The sequence below is a fragment of the Pomacea canaliculata genome, linkage group LG3 (genome assembly GCF_003073045.1).
Source record: "Pomacea canaliculata isolate SZHN2017 linkage group LG3, ASM307304v1, whole genome shotgun sequence".
Classification (NCBI taxonomy): Eukaryota; Metazoa; Mollusca; class Gastropoda; order Architaenioglossa; family Ampullariidae; genus Pomacea; species Pomacea canaliculata.
This window is the reverse complement of record NC_037592.1, coordinates 19021601-19045366: the sequence shown is the minus strand read 5'-3', so window position 1 is coordinate 19045366 and position 23766 is coordinate 19021601. Positions and strand designations below refer to the sequence as shown.

The 23766-nt window shown below is 43.9% G+C and overlaps 1 protein-coding gene across 1 annotated transcript; it reads right to left on the bottom strand.

The window, feature by feature from the left end:
• Positions 1 to 2738: 2738 nt before the first annotated feature.
• LOC112559545 lies at positions 2739 to 6747 on the bottom strand. Its single transcript, XM_025230877.1, has 8 exons — positions 6601 to 6747; positions 6020 to 6196; positions 5734 to 5910; positions 5311 to 5485; positions 4824 to 5175; positions 4347 to 4451; positions 3646 to 3894; positions 2739 to 3342 (listed from the first exon to the last, which is right to left on the bottom strand). Exons 2-8 carry the CDS (start codon positions 6186 to 6188, stop codon positions 3043 to 3045), a joined length of 1527 nt encoding a protein of 508 aa, XP_025086662.1. The 5' UTR covers positions 6189 to 6196; positions 6601 to 6747; the 3' UTR covers positions 2739 to 3042.
• Between the last annotated feature and the right edge of the window lie 17019 nt (positions 6748 to 23766).

The following is a 23766-nucleotide window of genomic DNA, read 5'->3' as shown; positions in this document are numbered from 1 at the left end:
TTCACCAACTTTCTAGAGAAATAATGGTTTAAGAGGAGAGAGAATTGCAGTTATTATATTCACATTATCCAGTAATACAGGTTGGCACACTCAAAGTAGTTTGCCTCCTATACTAACGCTCGGACGAGGTAGGCTACTTTTATAGATTAAATATTATTTTGGATCCTTTTGTGTGCTGGCATTGAAAAGGAATAAATTATATGGAAAACTATGTTTTTGTTTGTAGCATTATGGGAGCTATGTCCTGAAATTACCTAAGCTGCTTCAGTTGTGTTATGTGGATGACTGACTTTCCAGATTAAATCATTATTGAAAACATAAGTTGGAAATAAATCCACAGAAGCTTTCAGCAAGTCATAGGACTGTTGGAATGCAAGGTCAAAGTATGTGTTTTCATAGGAAAAAACCTCAGAGGACAGAAACATTTTTAGAAATCAATTTTTTCCCTTCTCATAGTCTTCTGTTTTTGTTACAGGTATTAACACAATTCTAATGATTCATCATTTAAATGTGCAATCTTGAATGTGCAGTTGACAAGTACTTGTTGCACTTTCTCCTAATCTCTAGTAGTCAACTACACATTTTAAAAATCAAAACAGATCCTTAACTGACAAAAGAAAATGGATAAGTGAATAAAAAGTAAATAAGTGAATTTTGTACAACTTTGATATAATACACTCAAATCTTCACATTTCTGATTATCATCCAGGCTGTAATTTTTCTATAGGAGTTTGTACTCCATTTACTAATTTTGTTACAGTTTTTTTTAGTGTAGTTCACATTGTTAAATTACAGTTTGCTTGTAAAGTGAATCATTCCATGGCATTTGGTTTAGAAGAGATTCAAAGGTCAGATCTGAGCTTTAGAGATGCCAGTGAGATTCCAGGACTTCAGGTCCCAAACATACACTGTCATGAAAGTTTCATAATTTAGTTGATTTTGATAGCAGCAGTAGTGTAAATGTTCAAACAGTTTGAATGTGTGTGAGGAGGTGAGGTGGGGTGGGGGGAGAGGTTGATATTGCTATTTATTGTGCTGCAGGCCTGACATTTTACAGTTGGCAGTAAGTTACAATCCTTAATGTAATATATAGGCTGGAGTTGCTTTAGAATCAAGTGCTGAAGCTAGATTTTTCTTAAGGCAATATGTAGACAATTGTCATGCAGTACCTTGTCATCTTGTACTAGTAGATTCAGTAGTCACTTCTCTGGGCACTTAATATATGTATTTTGATTATGTAACTCCAGATACATAGAATATAAAGATATTTTTTTTGTGTGCAATCTATAGTTAAAGTTTTTTGTTTCCAAGTATCACAAAATCAAGAGTGATAAATTTGGTAATTTTTTATGAAGCCAATGTTTAACGTTAATGAAATAGCAATATTTACAATAATTTGATGTACAGTGAAATGACAAAGCCAGAAACAGAAGGCAAGGGAATGAGTATGAGTGAAACTGTATGGCTCTGCAATAGGAGAAAGAGAGAAAAGCAGTGCATATGTGAATTTATGTAAAAAACAGTTTTACAATTAATCAAGGTGTGAATATTCAGAGATGTAGACATTTCTTTTAAAAGCCTAGTAAATTTTATTTCCACTCATGAGGGTGGCGACATTGGTGTTAAAGCCTTCATGTGAGGATCAGCACAGATGGTAGTCTTTATGATGACCTACATCTGAGCAGATGGTTTGTCAGCTGTGTTTTCTTGCTTTGCTGAAGTGAGAGCAGTTAGTTCACATGATGATCAATATGTGAATGTTCTGCACATTGATATGCAATACATTAAATGTTGATGTTAATAACATCATTCATTCTACATTTTGGACAAAAAAGTATGTTGTGAAAGGAGAAATCACTGTGGAAGAGTGTTTGCACATTGACAAAACCGTGTGAATGTAAGAGTGTGAAGGTGTCTTGTGTTCATTCAGGTGTGAAAAGGGATTGAACTAGAAAGAAAGGCTAGTAGAGAAGGGGACAGACTTATGAAAGTTTTGAGATATCCATTTTTTTTTTTTTTTGGTTAAATTGTGTGTGTGTGTGTCAGCCCAAGGGAGTGCGTGAAGAATGCTGCAATAGTGGTCATTGCTTCAGATGCTGTGGTGATGTGACACTGAAATCACCCCTAGGGTGCATCTTGTGATATGGGATGGAAGTCAAGATAAAGCTTGCTTTTAAAAGAGCACGATGGCTATTAACAGCCTCTTATTTAGGAAACTAAACATTACAAATTCGTGAAGCGAGAAGCTGTGAGGTTAAGTGAAAATCGCTATGTTTCTTTGGAAATTTAGGGAACTGAACCAGCAAACAGTTGTTTGTACGAGTTCACTGTATGTAAAAATACCATTGAAATTTAACATAATGTCTTGGGGCGTTACTGACAAAACACGGAAGGAATACACGGTATGGAATCAGAAGGTAGACAATCTTCGCCATCATCTTTTTTCTCTTTCTAAAGGCCGAGGCGGTCCAGCACTTGTCACCAAGAATCATGGTTAGTGGGTCGTGTTAGCAGGAATGGATTATCTGTCCCTGACAGACGGTGACAAGCATTTTCGTTTCCTCTCTCTCTTTTTTTTTTTTTTTCGTTTCTTCGGCGTGGGGCCATGGGGGTTAAAAGTAGGAGTTACGTGTATATGGCGTGTTTTAATACTGATGGGTGGCCTGTGGGGTACATTATGTGAAATTTCCTCGTACTGAAATAAAAGCGTTCTTTAAATAAACTTAGAAAACAGAAGGTTTGCGATTTAAGTAAAATCATGATGTATTTCTATAATACAGTTAGTAGTGGAGTCCGCGGGGAGATTTTGCATATAATAACACTGTAGCTACACTGGATGGACATGGTGTAGCAGACGTTTAGATATATGAAGTAAAGACCACGTTTAGATAATCGGTGAGATCAGCACAAACAATTTTTTGAATCAACAAAGCGTGACCGTTTTAGTACTCGGAAACGGTCTCAAGCACTGGCAACTATCTCCCGATGGTGATCATGAATAGGTGAAGTTGCACAGTGGCTGTGGTGCGGAGTGAAGTCGACTCACACTGCGTGGGCCCTCAGGGAATCCACGTAAATCCACTCCATGGCGCGGTAGGGAGCCAGCACCGTGCAGTAGTGCATGCCTGACAACGCTTCTATAAACTCGTGCAGGGACGTCTTCAGGGAAGGAGATGTCACTCTCAGCCCATGGTCATCCTCATGCAAACCCAACTCAGCTGAGGACCACTGTAAGCCTGTCGTCATGTTGTCATCATCGTTGAAGATGATCGGTCGACCCTTGGCCTTAAAGCGCCTCTGAGCGTCGGCAGACGAGGAGTTCAAAGCTAGTGTGAACGCTGCCTTCAAACAGACAACAGTATGAGTTTAGCCGTTTTATAATCGACCTTGCAACCATAATTTAAAAAAACCCCTCCAGTCAAATTATTTTCTCTCGCTCTCATTTTTTCTCAATCATTTTGTCATCATTATTTATATTTCTATAGTTAGAAGTGTTGATAAAGCAGTGCCCCATAAACTGGCGACTGTAGGGACAATGACTTCAAGTTGTGGTTCACCATGTTTCTGTGGAGTTCAGATATGTGGCAACAACGCAAATGTTGGGCAAGCATTGATTATAATTAACTGGTTTGTTTTAGCATTTACCTGATTAAGACTTTTGCATGTAGGGACTGCGGTTGCGTGACTTCCCGGCGACACCGCCTGGATTGCCTCCCTAGATTTCATCTTGATCATGAGTGACTGGGGGGAGCTGGGTACTGTGGAGATGTCCAGTAGGTTGCTTGGATAATTCACATGGGTAAAGGTGGCTACAGTCACGCTGGTGCCAGCTGTATGGAGGCTAGGTTTGCTGGCCAAGAAGGAGTCCAAGTTGGACAGAATTGTGTTAGTGACCTGAAACAGATGAGCCGGTCAGCCAACATGCATGCCTTGGTGTGCTGTCATTCTTAAAGAGACAATTAATTTGTAATTAGAAGTAATTGAAATCTTTCAAAAATTTTAAAAGTAGCAAAAAGAAATTGAAATTAAATTTACGGATTCCTCTTTTATCAAGCTGAACGTGTTTCTAAGGACAGAAAATGCTACGCTCTGAAATGGGCCATGGAAGAAAACAAAATAAGCAACAGTTATGAGAAGAGAAAAAGATGTCCGCTCCTGTTTTGTGCTGCTTTTCCTGCATCGCTGATGACCGTAGCTGTTATTTACATGGATTATCTTCTATGTCCATCTCCACTTCACCCACACTATCTTTGCAGTGCAGAACTCACTTTCACACCACCTCATCACTCACCTTTTTATCTATTTAGTGTGCTCGGTGTACTATATGTCTCCTCAACTTAACATACCGTGATTTGATGCTGGGTGGATCCTGCCTCCAGCAGCTGTGTCTGGACGGCCCATTTGTCAGAATTCTGAGCGTTGGCCTCAGTCGACTTCATGGACAGGAGGGGCTGGACAAAGAGCACAGTTTGTGAGTACAGAGTCATGGGATATTAAACACTGACAATCATACACACTACTTACAACAAGAGAGAAACATCAGTCAGCACGTGTACAGCAAGACGAAGCAGTCAGATGCTGGACAATGACACACTACTGACACAGGACAGACAGGACATCTGTGGTTGCAGGACATTGACACCAACAGTCTGTAGCTGTAATCCAAGCATGCACAAACAGTAGCTCAAGGATTTATTTCTGGCACTGCAGATGTTTATATATATGTTCTCAGGCGCCGTTGGTGGGATCCGTTCTTGTTACTAGAATATTTGAACTGTACATCGTCATCTTTTTTGGTCTCCATTTTACCTTTATTATATTCAAGGTGTCGCTGTAGGCTGCATCCAATCTGCACGGGCCTGTGCAAGGGCTGCCTGTGGCGCACGCAGGGTGGCTACCAGGAATGCCGAGGTGTGTTTAGCTATGAGGGTGTAGGCAGCCTGCGAGGTGACTTCTGGGGTCAGATCGTGCGTGACGACTTGCTTGGGCATTGCACCGGAAGCAAACTGGGCGTGGTTGACACCGCGCATGACGATGACAGGGGTACTGTAGACGTGGCTCCTGTTTTGGCCGCCATGGCCTCTAGCTGCCTGTAACAAGAGAAGGAATTGGTCAAGATAACGCTGGTGATGACACCTGTAAACTCCTCCTTCGTTGCCCTTTTCACGGAGTAGTCTGAAGTCCCCAGTAAGCAAAAGCACTATCAGGTAAACCAAGCAGTCTAACACAAACCAGCCACCCGGTTGAGCGACCTTGAACTCACATGATGGAGCACCCTCTCCCAATTTGCGTACACTACTCATAACTCACTCAAATTCATCGGCAATCCTCGTGATGCGAGTCTGTCCATCCAAGTCACCGGAAATGGTCAGCACGGGTAGGGGGTAGGTGGCGAGGGGCATGTCTCTAGTTAGGTAAGAGGCAAACAGCAGGATGCCCTTGTATTTGCTGGCATTGGATTTTCCCTCCATCCCCACAAACACTCCTGGAGAAGACATAAGATCAAAAGTGAGACTAGTATTAAATGTATACAATCCCTGGTAGTAACTTTGGTGCTACCGGTAATTTTAATTCTTTTGGTATAAATATACGCTCACTAGCTTGAACAAAAGATTTTTGTCCGCCGTGAGACATCTCCCAGCATCGAAGGCTGTAGTAATATTTTGTACAGCTTTTTCAAAAAGTAAAAATACTGTTGTCCGGCTTGCTGACCTAGCAAACTGATCAACTGACCTCCCAAGCTGTGACCAGCGACGAAGATGTTGCTGGACGTCATGCCCTGCTGGTGAAGCGTGTCGAGGGCGGAACTGATGGCACCATGTAGCTCGAGGGGGTTGGGTGTGTTGAGGAGGAAGCCCGTCAGCAGAACCACCCACAGCTTTAGGGGACACGCCTGCTGAATGCTTTCCGCTGTGGTAAAGAGAATCATCATTCATCATCAATCATCATTCATCATCTGTGCCATACCTAGGGGCCGGTACATAACACATATACCTCATGGTGTGTATGTGTGCCATACCCAGGGGTCTGTATGCCTCCCCGCTGATGGAGGCTCCAGGGACAACGATAAGAGCAGCTTCTGTCGTTGCTGTTTTCGTCGGATGGAGGACGATAGACGTCACGGCCTCGCCATGGGGGAGTTTTGCCACCAGCAGTGAGCACAGCAGACTCCACGTCGGGACTCGCATTTTACGACCTCATGTAAACAGAAGCGAAAAGCAAGTGAAGACCGAACTATTAATGCACTCACTGGGGGAGGGGAGAACACTCCACGAATAGGGGTAGTAACTCCGCTCCTCCGACCGACGACAAAGTTTGAGATCGAAAGTTATAAATATACAGAACCTTATTTTTTACTGTTTTAAGGAAGGTAATGTGAAGACTGCTAACCACCACCAGTAAAGACATAACACCAGCACGGTACCATCGTAACTAGAACAGCGACTGCTGTGGTAAAACTACAGCAGTAATTATTTACTGGAAAATGGAGAATATGACAGCAAGACCAAAGGCTGAAATTTCTGCCATCATTAAAGCTATTGTAAAACACCTGGTATGCGAAAACCAATAGCACAAACAAGACATTTGTGTGTTATTTACCGTCAAGTTGCTGACAGCCTCGAGTCTCTCTAGGGAATGACTTATAGAACCTTGCCAGATGTTCCTTGTGTTCTGGTCTCCGCACTTATCCGATGCCTTATCTGGTGCCGAGCACTGACCCAGTCCACCCTGACCTCACAAACGGTGTCACAGGTACTGTACGAACTTAGCGACTCCTGCAACGGTCTGTACTAAAATGGGACAATCCCAGTGCACTACAGAGCTGCTGAACTCGCAGCATCCTCCTGATGTCACGTGGGGCACTAACTTTTTCAAATACCTTGTCACAGAAGAGTGATACAGTCAGAATGGCGCGGGTGGCACAAAACATTGACAGACGCCAATTTCTGTATTAACTGACGCAAATTATACCCTCACCTGTTCGTCCCATTTCCTTCCCCCCCCCATTACTTTAATCCACTATTTTCTTCTAGTCTTCCCTTGGCTGATCAGTACTCTCAAAGACCCGCACAAACATTTTTTCTTGGACTAGCACGGGTTTGCGCTGGTCTTACCGGCGCACCTGTGAAGCACAGAGGAATATTTTGAGGCAGACAGCGCAGACTCCCCCACTCAGTTTATTATAGGACTTGCCTGAGGTTTTAACGAACTATTAGGGACGAAAACAGCCTCCGTTCTTGGCCAGCCACACCACCTTACTGACATAAACCTTCTGTATGTGTGACACGCGGGTGGACGTGCATTCTTTACAAAACAAGATCCAGATCACTTCAGTTTGGAGCGTCCCGACCCAAGGTAACAATTATTCAGCAAAAATAGCAACGCACACAAATGGCTTAACACAAAGCTAAATGAATCACAGAGCAATGGTGCATATTCCGATAGACATAGACTATTTTAAAGCCAGCTTACGTGGTACCTAAGTTTCGTAAAAAAAATAAGGTAAACAAGTCTTTCATAAAAGTCACTTAGCGTAAGATATCAACCGGGCTATACCAAAGATATAGTCAGTTACTGCTTTGTCATTTGTAAGAGTTGTAACTATAGCTATTGACTTTAGCTACAGGACTATGCGTGGGGACCAGGATCCTTGAAGCTGAGACTGATGCGAGGTACAAGACAGTTGACGGGGTGTAAGGCAGGCAACAGGAGACCAGCAACCCGGTGTTGAGCTTCGAACAGATGCTACGCTTCCGCACACATGCAGCAAGCGATCTCCCGATGACAGCTCTCGGTCTCAGCAATCAAACCAACCAAACAACAACAACAACAACAACAACAACCACCTCTCTCTCTCACATACACGCACGCACGCACGCACGCACGCAGGCAAGCAAGCAGGGTTTCATAGAAACCACACCAAAAAGCACGAATACTCACAAAAATCGCGCTCACACACACACACACAAATGCACAGAAACGTATCAAAACACATAGAAACAGCCCAGCATAAGCACTCTTAACACACGTCTACTCGTGCAGATACAGATGCAGAGGACAGACAGACCGACCGACCGACCGACCGACCGACCGACCGACCGACAGCCGACAGACAGACCGACCGACAGAGCCGCACAAAAACACGATCAAAGACGGAGACACCTGCACATAAAGAGCACTTCACACATGTGTAAGTACATGCAGCCGCAAGTCGCATACTCACTGATACTTGGCGAGCATCTGATCTCGAGGACAAACTCACGTGCGACCTGCGCTAAGCTGCGCGAGGCTCCTGGAGGTCCTCACACGTCATCGTCCTGTCCCGCGGCATGCCTTATCGAGCAGTCGGTGATTGCAGTCGATGTGTTTGCACCTGTCACTTGCCTGCTGGAGGTACATGGATGTTGTAGGAATCTAAAGCTTGTTTGTGTACACAGCGTGATCGGGATTTTGTCAACAAGCAGTTTCCTCATTACTTTCTTGACCTTAGCAGACTACTTTGACCTGATCAGGGGATTGATCAGTTGGGAGCACGCTTCCAATATAGATGTTACTTCGTTATTTGAAATAAAGAAAAGATATTAAATAATTTAGACGTTGACTTTCAGGAGGTTCAGAAGACTGGTTTTCTACCTCTGATTGTTCAAGAAAGTTCAAGTAGGTAAAGTCGGCACCTTTTCTAGGAACTGGGAGCGAGGTGCAGGGTATACAGCATAAAAGAAAACCTTTCTGAGAGACCGACTTTGTTGAGCAGGTCACAGAGGCATTTCACTCGTTCTGTGCTTCATATTACCCATTCAAAATTATTTACTTTTGATCTTCAAGAGAAAACCCCTTTTACCTTTATCTACCTTGCCGTTCTTTAGGGACTTCGCCATGTTATCTCAAACATATATATAATTATATATCTGTCTAATTCTAGGCCCTTGGAGCAGACGACGAAAAGAAAGGAAACGACAGGGTGGAGTATGAATGGACAGACCTCCGATACTTTATATGCAGAATGAAACATTAGTTTGGGGAAGGGAATAGGACTGCTTGTATTTGTGTAGTGTGTCTTTATCTCAGAGCTGATCCAGATGAGTGTTGGCAGATAAAAATGTTCACCTGGAGAGACCTTTTGACCAATTAGACTCTATTAAAGTACCGGCGTTGCTCGGGAAGGTTGAGTAACAAGTAACAAGAAACAAGTAACAAGTAACAAGTGACACTCGTGGAAAATGTTGGGCGAGTGACTGTTGTGGTGATGGTGAATGTGGATGTTTGTTTAGTGTGCTAGTACAGTGGGGTGTTGATCTGAATATTGTGTACTAGCACAGTCAATGTTTGCTGCACATGTATACAGTAGTCAGGAACTCTACGATGGTGTCTCACACGCACACAGTCATTCGCGCATTCTTTGTACACAACACCAACAATTGCTTTTAGACTGTCTAAGACACCAATATAATTTTCAAACGAATAAAAGAATAAAAAGATAAGATAAAATAAACCGAACATGTATTAGTGCTTATACGAGTATTCTACACAAAGCCCCAGAGAAAGCAAAGGTACAGCGGCACGATTGCCCCCGAGGTAGAGTACGAATACGAGTAAATATATATATCTACAGTCAAAGGCAAAAGAGGAAAACTGTTGCAATACTCGGTATTCCGCAGTGTGGCCAGAAACAGCATCCATCAGAACACAGAGCAGTCGGGGATGTGTACACTGTACTATGAGGTCTCTCAGCATCCACCAGACAGAACACAGCAGCCCAGGGATTTGTGTAGCGAGCAACCACACAGTCGCTTTGGTCTTACGGAGTAACATGGGGAATCCACAAAGTCGACGAAAACTACACAGCAATATATACGAATATTAAAACTAACAGCAATTTCTTTATATCTCAAAGACTCCGTCACAGTCTCAATACAAACACACAGTCCGTTCACACCCACGTCCACACAGTCCCTGCACTTCTTGTCTCCCTCTCTCTCTTCATCCCGGAGTCTCTCAATACGTAAACTCACGCTGTTTATCCCCCGATCTCCGGCTGTCCCCCACATTCCCATATTGTAGTTACCGCCAGTTGACCTCACTCCCACCCTGCGTGGTGTGCAGGTGTGCAGGTGTGCAGGTGCACATCTTGGCCGCTCAGTCACTCTTCTCCGAGGAAAGACATGCGCCGCGACATTAAGTACAACAATTAAACATTCCACAAAGCAGCTCACCCAGCAAACCACCATCCCAGGTACTCAGGTGCCCCTCCACCTCTCCTCCACCATGTGAATGTGAATGTTTAGTGTGCTAGTATAGTCGGGCATCGAATGTTTAGTGATGTGAATGTTCAGTGATGTGAATGCGAAGTTTTGACGCCGTAGATCGACAGCTCACTGTGTGCAGACTACGGGAAGATAAAAAAAACTTGTGTGGTTGAAAAATAATAACAATTGACATGAACATGTATAAGCCATAATTGTTGAGGAACAGTTGCTGTTGTAATCCGAGTGCAAATCCAAGCGAGGGATGCCACAGTGACGTACTTTGGTTCTCACGCCCGACCTTGACCTGCACAGGTGTGGTCCCAAGAGCTACGCACCGCCCAGGTAATCCTCTCTGTGGCTGAGTGCGCAGGCGCTGTCCTGTGAGTGCTACTAATGAACTGTTGGAGACGAGCAGTTACATAAAGATACAGTAGAAATATACTAGCATGCACGCACACATGTAAAGTGCACACGGATACTCTCGCACGCAACACATTAATTAATGCTTTTGCACACGACACGCACTAACACGCACACCTTGCTGACGCGAGCACACTTCTGACAGAAAATATACTTGAGTAGTGTATATGGAGCTTTAATTGTGCTCTTGTACAATAAAGAAAGATTTATAACGAGAAGCAGCGTCAGAACAATCAACGTAAAGAACCTCGGCGCGCATAATATATATTAAAATATTATATATATATTATAATGATTGAGTAAAGCACAGCACAAGGCATCATATCGCACAATCTTTTCCGCTGTCGAGATAAACGCCTAACAACACCAACACAGACAGGTGTAAATCGTGACGTCACGGTTTATCAAATAAACGCAGCTTTCCATTGGTTTACGCCTGGACAACGTTCACGTGACTTCGCACTACCCCGACGTCTGCATTACTCAGTGGTGTCGGAACTAAATAAGACTTTTGTTTATGAGGACATTAGTATTCAAGAGCTGAGCTGTGAATGTAGCAGCGCCCTCTACTTGCGAGACAAGACTTCATTAGCAGGTTGTAGGTCTGCTTGTGAGTGTACGCGTTCGTGTTTGTGTGTGTGTTTTGCTTATGACTGTTTGTGTGTCCGCGTGTGTGTGTGTGTGCAGTATTTTGCAAGAACTATTGTCTGTTTCACGTGCTTGTATAATGATTCAAATGATTGCTGTCCATTGTCCCTGTTCTGCTCAGTTAATGACTATCAACGGCGTGACATTACAGGCAATTAAGATGACAGCCGCGGGCATGTCTTCATTCAGAGGTTCGCAGACCTGCTGTAGAATTCATTCAAGCCGTCGCGCCAGGTTCACCACATGAAGGAGTGCCACGTCAACGACAAGTGTGACTCAACTGCTGTTTAGCATTACACGGGAACAGCATCGTACTCCGCTTGTAATCAGAAAAAAGGAGTAAAGACAAGAACTTTATTACGACTGTGCACTCAGCACTCGTGCTGCCATCTACCATCGCAAATTGTCTTCGCTTCACATTCTTCCTCTTTCCAAGCCCCATATCTTTACATCTCCTCCGCACCTCGTCCACCCGCCCCCTCTGCTGTTGACACCTATGTAGCTGTGGTATGTTCTAAAGCTGATGGTATGTAGTCAACGTTCAGTCGTGGCTGCGCATAAACGAGACTAGGGACGTGTCCACGGCTTCCAAACCGTCGTAAACAAGATGTGTGTGTGTGTTTACGAGTTCACCAAATGTTTAAACATGTTAGTATGCGATAGACTCGCCCCTACATTACGTGGAATGTCAAAGGTCACTTATTGTCGTTATCGTTCTTGCAGCTGATCTTGACGAGGTCGTCGTCGTCTGCTTGCTGACGGCCAAGTGCTTTTGCTGCAACGATACCCGTACCCCGTGTGCTCACTGCAATTTAAAGCGCCATAAACTGTTTCTCACCCGCCAAGTCGCTGGGCCAGGTCTGTGTGGAATATATGACCGCCGGGTATATCTGTCCAGTGTCTTCGTGCTAACAGGAGGTTATTTACGAGAGCCTTAACATTGCGACTGTTGTAAATGGGATGGACTTGGGAATGAAATAAGCTGCACACACTCCACCATTCGACACACCCTGACACTGTACTGGTCCAGAACTAATAGGTTCATAGAACTTCGATGCTGGACACACATTTGTCATTGTGGTTCACGCAAGCGTAACTCGGAAGAGGGGGAAACCGATTGGTTTTGATGAGAATGTATCCGACGAGAAGCACGCACACACTGCTACTTCACTTTTAAAAATCTAAATTCCAGGTTTGCTGGAAGCCTGCATCAAATATTAGGAAGGGCTTGGGAGGAGTGGATGGAGCATATTTATCCTGGGGACAGGGCAAGGGACAGGAATGTTGCTAGAGACTATGGCGAGGCTATGGCTTGGGCGCGGACACCAAACCTCGCTCATAACACGTGACACAAAAGTGAGAAGGCTGATGACACTAGCTGTAAGCACAAACACCTAATTATGCTACGTGAGTGGATATAAGTACTCACTTAAACAAGACGAGAGGAAAAATAAAGACAAACATGTGAAAGATCGACATCACTTATATAGTGATAAGTGAGCCGCGAATATCTTTTCTTAGGTTGAAAGCTTTTTATTCTCACTTGGTTTTATTACAATTTTTTTTTAATTTTCATTTTGCTTTGTGCCTGTCTGTGAGTCGCCTTCTTTACTCTCCATGACCAGTCTCTTTTTCACGCTCAGAGATACTGAATTCTCGCCAAGAAAACCATATCTCCTTAAAGACTTTTCCAGTAGTGCCACGTAGTGCAATATCGTCGGTGTATGTCCCCTTTGCCCTCACTCTACCCAGTTAATATTTGCTTGAGAAACGGTTGTTATGGTAGATCTCACCGAGACCTGCTGTTGTTCACACTTCCTGGTTCGCTATTTCTCCAGATGACAGCTGATACGTCATTCCAACCACTCCAAGTTTGCTGGCTGGCGTGCTGTTTGTGGTGGTGTGATGATGTGTCTTTTACTTTTATTCCTTAATAGCTCAATAGTTCAATAGTTCAAGCTGTAACAAACCGTGCACACAGTATATATGTACATATGTCCATTGACACCTTGTGTTACACTGTTAACGTTGGTCGATTGGGGTCTGGACAGGTGTGAAGAGAGAGAGAGTAGGATGTCTGCCCTCGACATGTGCTGTTGCCTCGCGTTCCAGTTGTCTTGTCCGCGTCACCTGGACTGTACGTTTATCTCACGTCACTTACACGGAACCTGTTGTCTTACGTCACATACGCTGTACGTTTTATCTCACGTCACTTACATGGAACCTGCTGTCTTACGTCACATACGCTGTACGTTTTATCTCACGTCACTTCACACGGAACCTGTTGTCTTACGTCACATACGCTGTACGTGTTAGTTCACGTCACTAACATGCAGCCTGCTGTCTTACATCACAAACGCTGTACGTTTTATCTCACGCTGCGTAACGTCACGCGCATTGTGCCTCTTGTCTCGCAATGTACACTGTCTCGTGTGTGTAGGGTTCGAGAACACTGGGGAGGCGGTGAGAGGTGAGAGGTGAGAGGTCGAGCAGCGCGCTGTCCCTGTCACCACCTGTGCTCACTCAAGCCTGCAGGCAAGATAAAGTCAAGTCACGGTGGTGGTGGAGGTACAGGTGTGACAAAAACTAGGAAAACGAGAAAATCCACACGGCAGCAAAACGTTACCATGCAGGTGGTCGACACCACAAACGAACGCGTGCGGCCGACATGACGAACAGCGTCAACAGTTGCGTGTTCTGGCTATCCGCGAGTTATTACTCGAGATAAACATCTCCTCTCTCTTTTTCCCAATGTTGTAGACACTGCATTGTCCCCCCCCCTCTCTCCACTCGATGAAACTCATGGCCGTGTTGGCGAGGTCTGTTGGCGACAGTGTGCACCGTTGGTCGTGCTAACGCTTGCTGCTTGTCGTGTGGGTTGGTTACCTGTCTGCGGGCTTCCTGCGCTGCCCTCCTACCTGTGCTCTCATCGCCGACTCGCTGGTGTCAGGGCGTGGCGCTAGGTGGAGATTGTCTCCTCATTGACCCCTGTCTTACCTCTTTTGCTTGTCTTTAGTTTTTCGTTGACGAGCGTCATCAGGCACTGTCAGACCTGCTGCCCCACTGACGCTCGGTACAGGCACGCGCGCTGATTGTGCGAGGAGGTAACGCTTGACTGGCACCTGGGACACACTAGGACACACTGGACTCTGTGCTTACCTGTGTTTGGAAGTGTTTTAAAACAGTCATCCTCTCAACACGCCTGCAAATTTCAAACTTCTAGTCTTTCGTGATTTTCAAGAGCGAGTTGTCGAGGACATCTCTGTGTGGTGCTGGTCTTGGAGTAAGTGGGAGCAGGGGACTTCTTGGCCAGGTGGTAAAGGTAGGACATTAACGTTTCTTAGAAATCCCAACTACCTGGGTACTATAGCTGGTGTTTATTCACATTCCTGGCACAATGTCAGGTGTTTAAGATCTCTTGTCCCGCCTCAGCTTAAACTTTAATGCTTGTGAATGCTCGCAGTTTCTAGAACGAAGAAAGATGTATATGTGTTGATACCAGTGAACACTGCGAACACTGTGATAGTTGAACATGCGTTTGAAAACATTGTAAAACCGAAATTACCGTAGCATGAGTTCTTTTTATCAACAAGAAGACAACTAACTGTTGTAAATTACCGTCAATTACCACAGGTTTGATAGGGTACAGCGGGTGTGTGGGAGATGTGGGAGGTAGGGTATGGAGGGTACGATCGAACTCCTGCTGCACGTGTAGAAAACACTAAACACCTGCCCTGTGTCACTCATGCGCTAAAGGTCGTCTGCTCGATCAAAAGTTTGATTTATTTTTATATTGAATGTCCAAACCCTAACTTAGCCACCCTCTTATATCCAATAGCCCTATAGCTGTAGACCTCTAGCGAGGTAACATAAGTAATACGCGATCTTTAGACGAAACAAAACACAAGAAAACAAACCATTAACCAACAATAATAACAACAACTAAAATATGTCACTAAAAACCGAACCCATGTTCTCCGCCTAGTACTCCTTTGTGACTACACTGCTGCGTTATCGCTGATGTAACTTGTCATCGATGAGGTGACGTAGACGTCTCACGTGCAGACCAGAAGGAAGATGAAGAGACAACGTTTGGTGGGTGCATCATGAGGGGGAGGGTGGATCCATGTGTCCGCCTGCGTGTTGACAGCGCCAAGCATCCTTCTGGTCCTCGTGCTGTTGGTGTTTACGGACGCACAGCGCGGACACAAACAGGACAGCTGCAAGCAGAATCATACAGCTGCTCTTGTCATCAGGAATGATTTGCTGAATAAACGAAAGTTTCCGAGGAAAGAGACAACTCTTAACTCGCTGTCCATCGAAACGTGACCCTCGATTTGATTTCTTGTATAATCTCACACCATTATCAAACTTGGGCAGTGAATTGGTAATTTCAGACGAATATCATCCATCAGCTCATATATCTACCATCAAAAGTATTCATGTGTCGAAGCGTGCTACATCTGATATCCACGTTCATTACAGACCGCAAGCAAAAGGGTGGGACCTGCACCTGACGGCGGACTCGGGTGTTGTTCACCTCTGTATGGTGCTCTCTGTACGAGAATTTCCCCCTCTGCTGAATGCACGAGTGCACAGAGCCTCTGTCCTGTCCCCACCCCTGGTACCCCTCAGCAGGCGGGGGAGCTTTAGTACCGTTTGTTGGACGCCAGTCTGTAATCTAGTAGACACGTCCTTTATTAATGGCCACAGGGGACCTCACAGGTACCTCATCAAGCGTCTCCACTTAAAGAAAAAAAAAGAAAGAAGTAAGCCAGCCATCTAAAGTTTTCACAGGACTAGGTGCACAGCCTCTCACCTACATTTCAGAATGGAAACTTTGTGAAGATCCTTGAGCTGAATGTGTCGGCTGCCTTCACGCTCCCTTCCCTGCACCCCGACCAAGGTATTTCTTACTATCCTCCGACTCCTCCCCATGACTCTCCCTTGGAATGTATTTAAAAAGTCGGTTTTCAGTAATAATAATAGCCGAGACACATAAAAACACTTTTTGAATTGTGACCCACACACATCCTGTTGTGGAGACCTGTAGGTGGGACAAAAGTTTTTATAGCCTTCTGCCGTAATAGGAAACTGAAAACTTTTATAAACTTTTATAACCTGTTACCACTCTTTTGTACTTTCAGTAAGGAACTGTTCATGTTCGGGAAAATGACTAGTAGTCTAGGACAGTGTTAGCTAATTGAAGTGGCCACTTAAATAATTAGTGTGTGTAGCTAGGGGCTATAGCTTGATCGCTTGTCAACTGAAATGTTTATATTTTTTTATACATTTACATGCCCTCATCGAGTTAGCCATCTAGCTAACATTGCTAACAAAACAGAGGGGCAAAGGTTAAAACATCCAGCTAAGAACATACCTAACATCTAGCCCCAGACCTGACACGAAAAGGAATGTACGCAAGGTGTTCCGAGAATCATTCGAAGAGAGACAAGACAGTGTCCGGCGGACAGGTGAGGCTGTCGCCCGTCCCTCCCTCCTGTACAGGTGCACAGTGTAACCTTTGTCCTCGGCCGCTCCTTGTTCTGAGGGTGACTGATAGAAATACACAATCTTTGCAAGTGGACCTGTTGGAACTCACGGCTTTTCGATGTTGGGTGATTCTTTATTACGGTTTACCAAGTACAGGCTTTCGAAGAATATTCTAAAAGAATTGGCGGTGAAGAGATAAAGGTAAGGAGGAGGTCATATGGTCAGTGTGCTGGCAGGAAGACTTGGATGAATATTGTAGGGAGCGTTAGGTCATGGGTTCTTTACTTCAAAGTAAAAACCAGCTAAGCTGTTGACAAAGGTGTGAAGTCTTTAAAATTTTCTTTCATTCCCTAAAGAAAGTGCAGCGACTGTATGTGTTTGTAAGACGCACAGCAAATCAAGAAGGAACCAGTGAAATCCGATCAATGTGTTGAGGCGTTCGATACTCTGTATAATTTACGAGAGAAGATGTAATTAAACTTGCGTGCATCGCCAAGCTTTTCAAATCGACGCCAGCAGTTGAGGCTAGTGTTCAGTCACTCGACTACTGAGTATACAGTGAGTAGTGCTTCACTCTTGACTCTTGAGGGCCAGGCTCTAGTGGGGGCACTCGTCTTCTGTTCATTCTCTAGATGACAAGGTTCTTATCTTGATTCTCAGTGGCTCACAGTGTGGTGATACTGCTAAAAGCCAAATGTTAGTTAGTGTCGACTGTCGAGTCTACACCTATATCCTCTGTTACTAATCGTCTCCAAAATTAAGCAGGTTGTGGCTCGTGTGCACTCTCAATAAGTCTCTCATTTGTTCTGTCTGCCAGTCTCTCTCTTTATGTCAGTCTCAATCGCTGTATTTATCTCTTTCTCATCTCGTGACCATCTATACTTTATCTTTTGTTCACATACAACAGCCCAGCACAGACAGACGCACTTTACGCACCTAGATACATTTTAATGGAGAAAGTGTAAAAAGGAGAAAAAAAAACCCGTGACACGTCACCACTGTCTGCCAACCCGGTGTTTGATCTCTCATCTTCACGCTAACCTCCCAGCGGTAAATTATGAGTAGACTCTGTTATTAACGGTCTGAGTCATCGCTAGACAAGCTGTGTGAGGTGATACGTAACACGTGTTCACGTATGGCAGGGGTCAAAGGTTGGAGTTGGGGCAGGTAGGGTGATCCGGTGTTTTGATTGGGCCGCTTACCTGTTGGAGAGGGGGACTTCTGGTGCACCACTCTCTGTGTCTACTCAGTCTACTCAGCTCGCTCTCTGTATGACATGCAAAGTCCACTTCTCGCAGGAGGATGGAACGACGAAGGACATGTTCGATCTGTGTTTGCTGGCAAACCTGATGCTGTTGCTGTGTCAGATCCTGTCCACCCTGACCATTGCTACTGTCGCTGTTGCCATTATGATACAATGTCTGCCTTGCAACTGCCATCTTTGGAGAGGGTAGCTTACAAGTTCTTAATGTTGCTCACCTCCTCCCTTCAAGCAGATCTCTGCTTTGCCGTAGCCTTGACCACGATCTTGCTCTTGGTAGTGTTGGTCTTCATTCCACGAGCATCACTGCTGTCTGTCAGTCGGTTGATAGAGTTGCAGTTTGATGTCGTTTGCAAAGTGTAGGTCACATGATTGGGTCTCCAACAGATGATTAATGGAGGTGGATGGGCGTGAAATGTTTCTCGCCTGATGTTTCCCCAAAAGATGTAGAACAGTGCAGGTGATAGGCAATACCTTGACAGATGCCCGTTGATTTGTGAAAGAAACTTATGGTCATCTGTTACAGTGCGCCGTGACGGAGACAATCCTTGCCCATACATGAACATACAGGGAGCCGTCGCTAGTTTTAACAGACATTATATTAACTTTTAGCTGGAGAAGGGATAGTCGAATGATAGAACCTCAAGTCAGAGGCCACACTAGTCACTTCAATATCCCAGTGAGCCACCTGGTGCCAGATCCTCACTCCTCCATCAACGTGAATGTAGTGACAGAGTTATCATAAGGCTAGAAATCACTAAAGCACAATACAAGCTCTTCTTCTTTATTTTCTTATTAAAGCTGCAATCGACTCAAATATTTGTGGGCTGTAACTCAGGGCTAGAGTACCAAGTCAGAGGTTTTTCCGAGATTCTCTGGATCTTTGGTCTGAGTTGAACACGGGGGCAAGAATGAGGAAGAAAGCTGTGTTTGCTCAACGGCAGAAGTGGCGAGTGTTACCATAATGCAACTGTTGAGTGTTGTTGTTATATGGCCGGTAATCGAGAATTAGGAAGTTGCCCTGTCGGTTGTTAGAAATGTTGACACACCGTACGTGTGACATGTTGGATACTGTGATTTGTAGGAGACTCTGAGCGCCACACCCGCCCTTCATGAGCAGTATGGGGTGGGGGGCGTTGATGGGAATGGGGGGGGGGCACTCCTTGCCGCTAGAGTTCAGCCGAGTTCATTATTCATTGTACAGAGTATAGAGCCGTATAAAAGGCCAAACCAAACCCTAACCCTAACTCCAGGCAAAGTTTAAACTTTAAAGCCTTGACAGATTTTTGTTCTTCGAACGTGGTTTCTCCTAGTCTGCCTAAGAACTGATGTCGATATTTTTGACAGCGATTGTGGAATTATAACTTCTTTAAAATTTTCAGTTACCAATTTTTCTGATTAAATTACTGCTTGATCTGTCTGGCTATTCTCCCTAGAGGTATCGTGTCTGATTGTTGTAACTACTATAGTTACTTGTGAGTAGCCTGGTGTGTGAATAATTGTAGAAATCCTCCAAAATTTCTTTACATAACAGACACACATCATCCATACCTTCCGTTATAACAGTTATGTCATCTATTACCCCATCTATAACAGCCATTAGTTGGTCATAAGTCTCTTCCATTACATCCACAAATGCTCCATAACTTTCTTCCAGAAGGGATTTCCCTGCGTTTGCCTGTCAGGTCTGCACGTTTGTCTCGTTGAAGAAGACCCTAGATACGAAAGTCGTTTCTGAGAATCTAGCAGTTAACTTGATCGGGGTGCACAACAGGTAATCCTGCACTTTCTAACAGGACTTTATTTGTGACAGTTTTGCTATGTAATGTCGCTGATTTCAGTCCTGTTAATGTATATCACCAACATTATTGTCATCCATTTTCTATATTTAACACTCTCTTTAGTTTAATTCAAGCTCTATGTGTATTTATTGAAGCTCTTATGAAGAAATTGTGTGGGTGAACTTTTATTTGTGTATAATATTAACCTCTCCATACCCCTTATTGTGATGAATTAATGTCTAAATAGAAAGCCTTGTTGGGGAGTAGTAGCCTCAACAGGACTCTATTCTGTCAAACGGAGACCTCGGAGGTGTTGCCTGCTGAAGCAATGAAATGATATAAATACCTCCAGGTTTCTACAGACTGACCTGACTTATTCAAGTGTGGAGAGAGCAGGTCAGCCCTGATCCCCACATGAATGGTTTGTACACGAAGTCGAGTCTTCGTTGCCTGAATAACTATCATCGACAATCAGCGGGTGGGTGAGTACGGGTGGGAGAGCTGTTACTACACAATCCGAGACATTCATAGCAGGGTACAGCAACTAGGGCTTGGTAGAGAGGGTTGCTTGGATTGTGTGCCTCCTTTACTGACACTTATAGTTGTTGTAGCATGGTGGACCATGTCGTTTTCCATTTATTATTTACCAACCACGTGCGTTGCTTCATGTTGTGTACAGTAGTTCTGGTCAGGACTGTGCTCTGCTCTCGACTCTGTTGCCTTCAAACATCAAATTCGATTTTCCAACGAATCTTTCTTTCACTGGCCTACACTTGACATTCAAAACATGGCTGATTCAGAACCTTGCTTGGCGAAGTTTAACTTCAAAGTCCAGCGCTGGAGGGGAGTGAGCGTAAATAATGATAAGAACACTAAAACTTTTGTTTGTGAGACCAGCATCCATTATTTTTATGTTTGTTTTTCTTTTACGGAACAACGCTTTAAGCCCGCCTTCAATGATTGGGAAACGCTATACAAATATTTTTTATTATTAAATTCACAAGCAACTGCTGTGCAACACCAAACATAATGTCGCCGCCTGCCTGTGCGGGAAGTAGCAAAGCTGGTGTGACCTGTAGATATAAATACATCTACACAATTCTCTAGCGCCCGTCGTGTGAAACATCTAAACACGCCAGGTGCCATTTTAAAGTCCACACAGGTAGCCTGTTGACGAAGGGTAGCATGTTACTGTATCATTAAGTTTAATGATCGGGTGTAGAGTGGCATAACGTAGAAAATATCGCTGTCTCCTCTGAACTCAAGCCAAAGTCTTTTGATCCGCGAGTTAGGAACAGGGGACGGCAGCCAGCGGTGTGTCACAACCCGCAGCTCGGGTTCAACCCCTTGTCAGGTTTCCAGACTGCCAGCAGTTCGATGTGCCAATACAGCTATTTCACTTACTCTTCATAATATTATTACCTGTGACATTATTGAAGTGGGAAAACACAGGCTTATTCGGACATTCCTCCTGTGGTGTGTTAGGAAACTTTTTCCCGACAGAACCAATAAGGATAAATGTAGACTGCTATAAAGTTTATGTCACCGCTAAAGTTTCCTTTGTTCAATAAACACCTTTGTGATAATGATGGTCCATCTTCACCTAGAGTAACGGTAAGAAAAATCCATTAAAACTGAGGACCAACGACTGATTAGAAGCTAAGCAAGGACGCGTTAGGTTCTGTCTTTCACTCTTCACTCTTCACTCAATGCTCTTCTCGCATTGCATGGTGCTACATGGCTTCTACATGGACTGTTTCTTTTGTGTGCATTCCTTCTCGCAGACACGCATTTTAATTCGAACTAGTGTTTGTAGAAAGAAACCTGAAGCGCTAATCGTAGGTGGCGTTATGGCTGTTACTCGCTCAGACATGACCTTTGCTCGTCTGATGAGTTAAACTGTGTTTAATTAACCCCGGGCTGGCCTGTCCAGTCATCTACTATTCTCGTATCATTAGGATGACAGCAGATGTCACAGAAAGGGCCAAATAAATGAGTTATCTACTCCTGGCCGCCATATTCTCCTCGGCTAGCACATATTACCTCCCCTGCGCACTTTCCTCGTTAGCCTCATTAACTTGAGGACTGGTGGAACCTTTTATCAGCCCCCTTATCGACTGACCATCCTTGCCTGATAGGTCACGAGTTCTTCATTTTTGTGATATAATGGGGTTTCAGCGGTAGTTTGACAAGCAGTGTACGATGCTGAACAGCTTGTTTCTTGATTCTCCTTCGCCACGGAGTAGTCTTTGTAGTCCTTGTCGTTATCATCTTTCATCGCCATTCATCGTGCCGTGCAATAGGGAGAATCTTAACAGACAGAAAAGTTAAGAGACAGAAACACCAGAACGCATGCATCCAAGTCCATTACAAGGCTAGGTATGTTTAGGAGTCAACATGTTGATGGTATTACTATCCTTCAAGCCGTTGCAAGGATGAAGACTTCGTTGGCAGACACATCTACATTATGAGAACACACCTTTTTTTTGAAAATCACATCTGGAATGTAGGCGACCTTTGAGAGAAACAAGATATCCTTCTTGACAAGGGGGAGTGAGATGGTATGCGGACACACCTTTAGTCTGAGTTGTTTTTAAATATACAAGGATCCTATTTTCGAGAAACCAATCGTCTCAAGACACATGATAAAACTGTCATACATAACAAATGCACAGAATTGGATTCAAAGAAAATAAAATTAAATGCACGGGGCTGATCACTTCCTGCTATGGTGCATGATGCAGCAACACAATATAGGCAAATGATTTTCGTTAGGTAATGATTGTTTTAGTCTTTCAGGGATTGTTGTGGAAACTTTTGTTGAAAAAGAACTTTACTTTTTCACTTGGTGCTGGCCATTTTCAATTGTCTTAAAGCATCTAAACTTTGAGGCTGACATTAATTTCACCTGACCCTAGTAACAACAGTCCGCTGATATCACGTGATCATGAGTGGACTTCACTGGGCAGTGCAATGGTCTGTACCAGCTTCTAATACCATGTGGCTTATCTACTTCTTGTCTGGAAACCTACCCATTGAATACCATGCACATCAAATAAACAATATCAAAATTCTTGACCTTTCAAGCCTTTCCAAAGAAGATGATGTTACTTGTCGTGAACAGTAAACAAGTGCCCATACCCTCCATCCCCCGTACACTGCACCTCGTAAACAAAGCTATCATGTCGCTATTCTCCATTATAAATGTTACAACAAGCTATAACAATAAGGAAGCTACCCTCCAAACACCCAGAATTCCAAAGCTGTCATTATTACACACTTGCACAGCTGCAAGGAATCCGAGACATCCACGAAATGTCGACAGAGACACGAATACTGCATCCTTATCTCAGATGTCGACACGGTGATAATGGCACAATAAAACTTGCCGAGAGTTTTGAAAGGCTTTCAATGCACGAAATAGAGAAACACAACAAGTGAAGGAGCGAGAGAAATAGCGATGTCAGGGGGAGTTAGAGACACTGAGACAATGACAATGACAATGACAATGACAATTCTTTATTAACGAGGGGTAAAATAAGCAACTGAGCGCTTTTTTTTCCACTTAGCCCTCGCCCTTTCAGGAAAAAATTAACTTATAGAAATGAATTAATAAGCATTAAATATAAAAAGATAATAAGCAAATAAAATTAACTATAGAAATGAATTAATTAAGCATTAAATATAAAAAGATAATAACCATAGAGAAGGGTGGATATGTACAAAGTGACTTGTACAATGAAACTGGACCTAACATAGCAATACCAGGCTAGAGACTGAGCACAGTAAGTTCTCTCCATCGCGACTTTCTTAGTCCGTGTTCGAAGAATAACCATGGAAAGCTACCGTTATGTAGTTACATGTATTTTGATGTATTTTTGTATAACAAATGTTTGTGACCATGGGTTACCGTTGA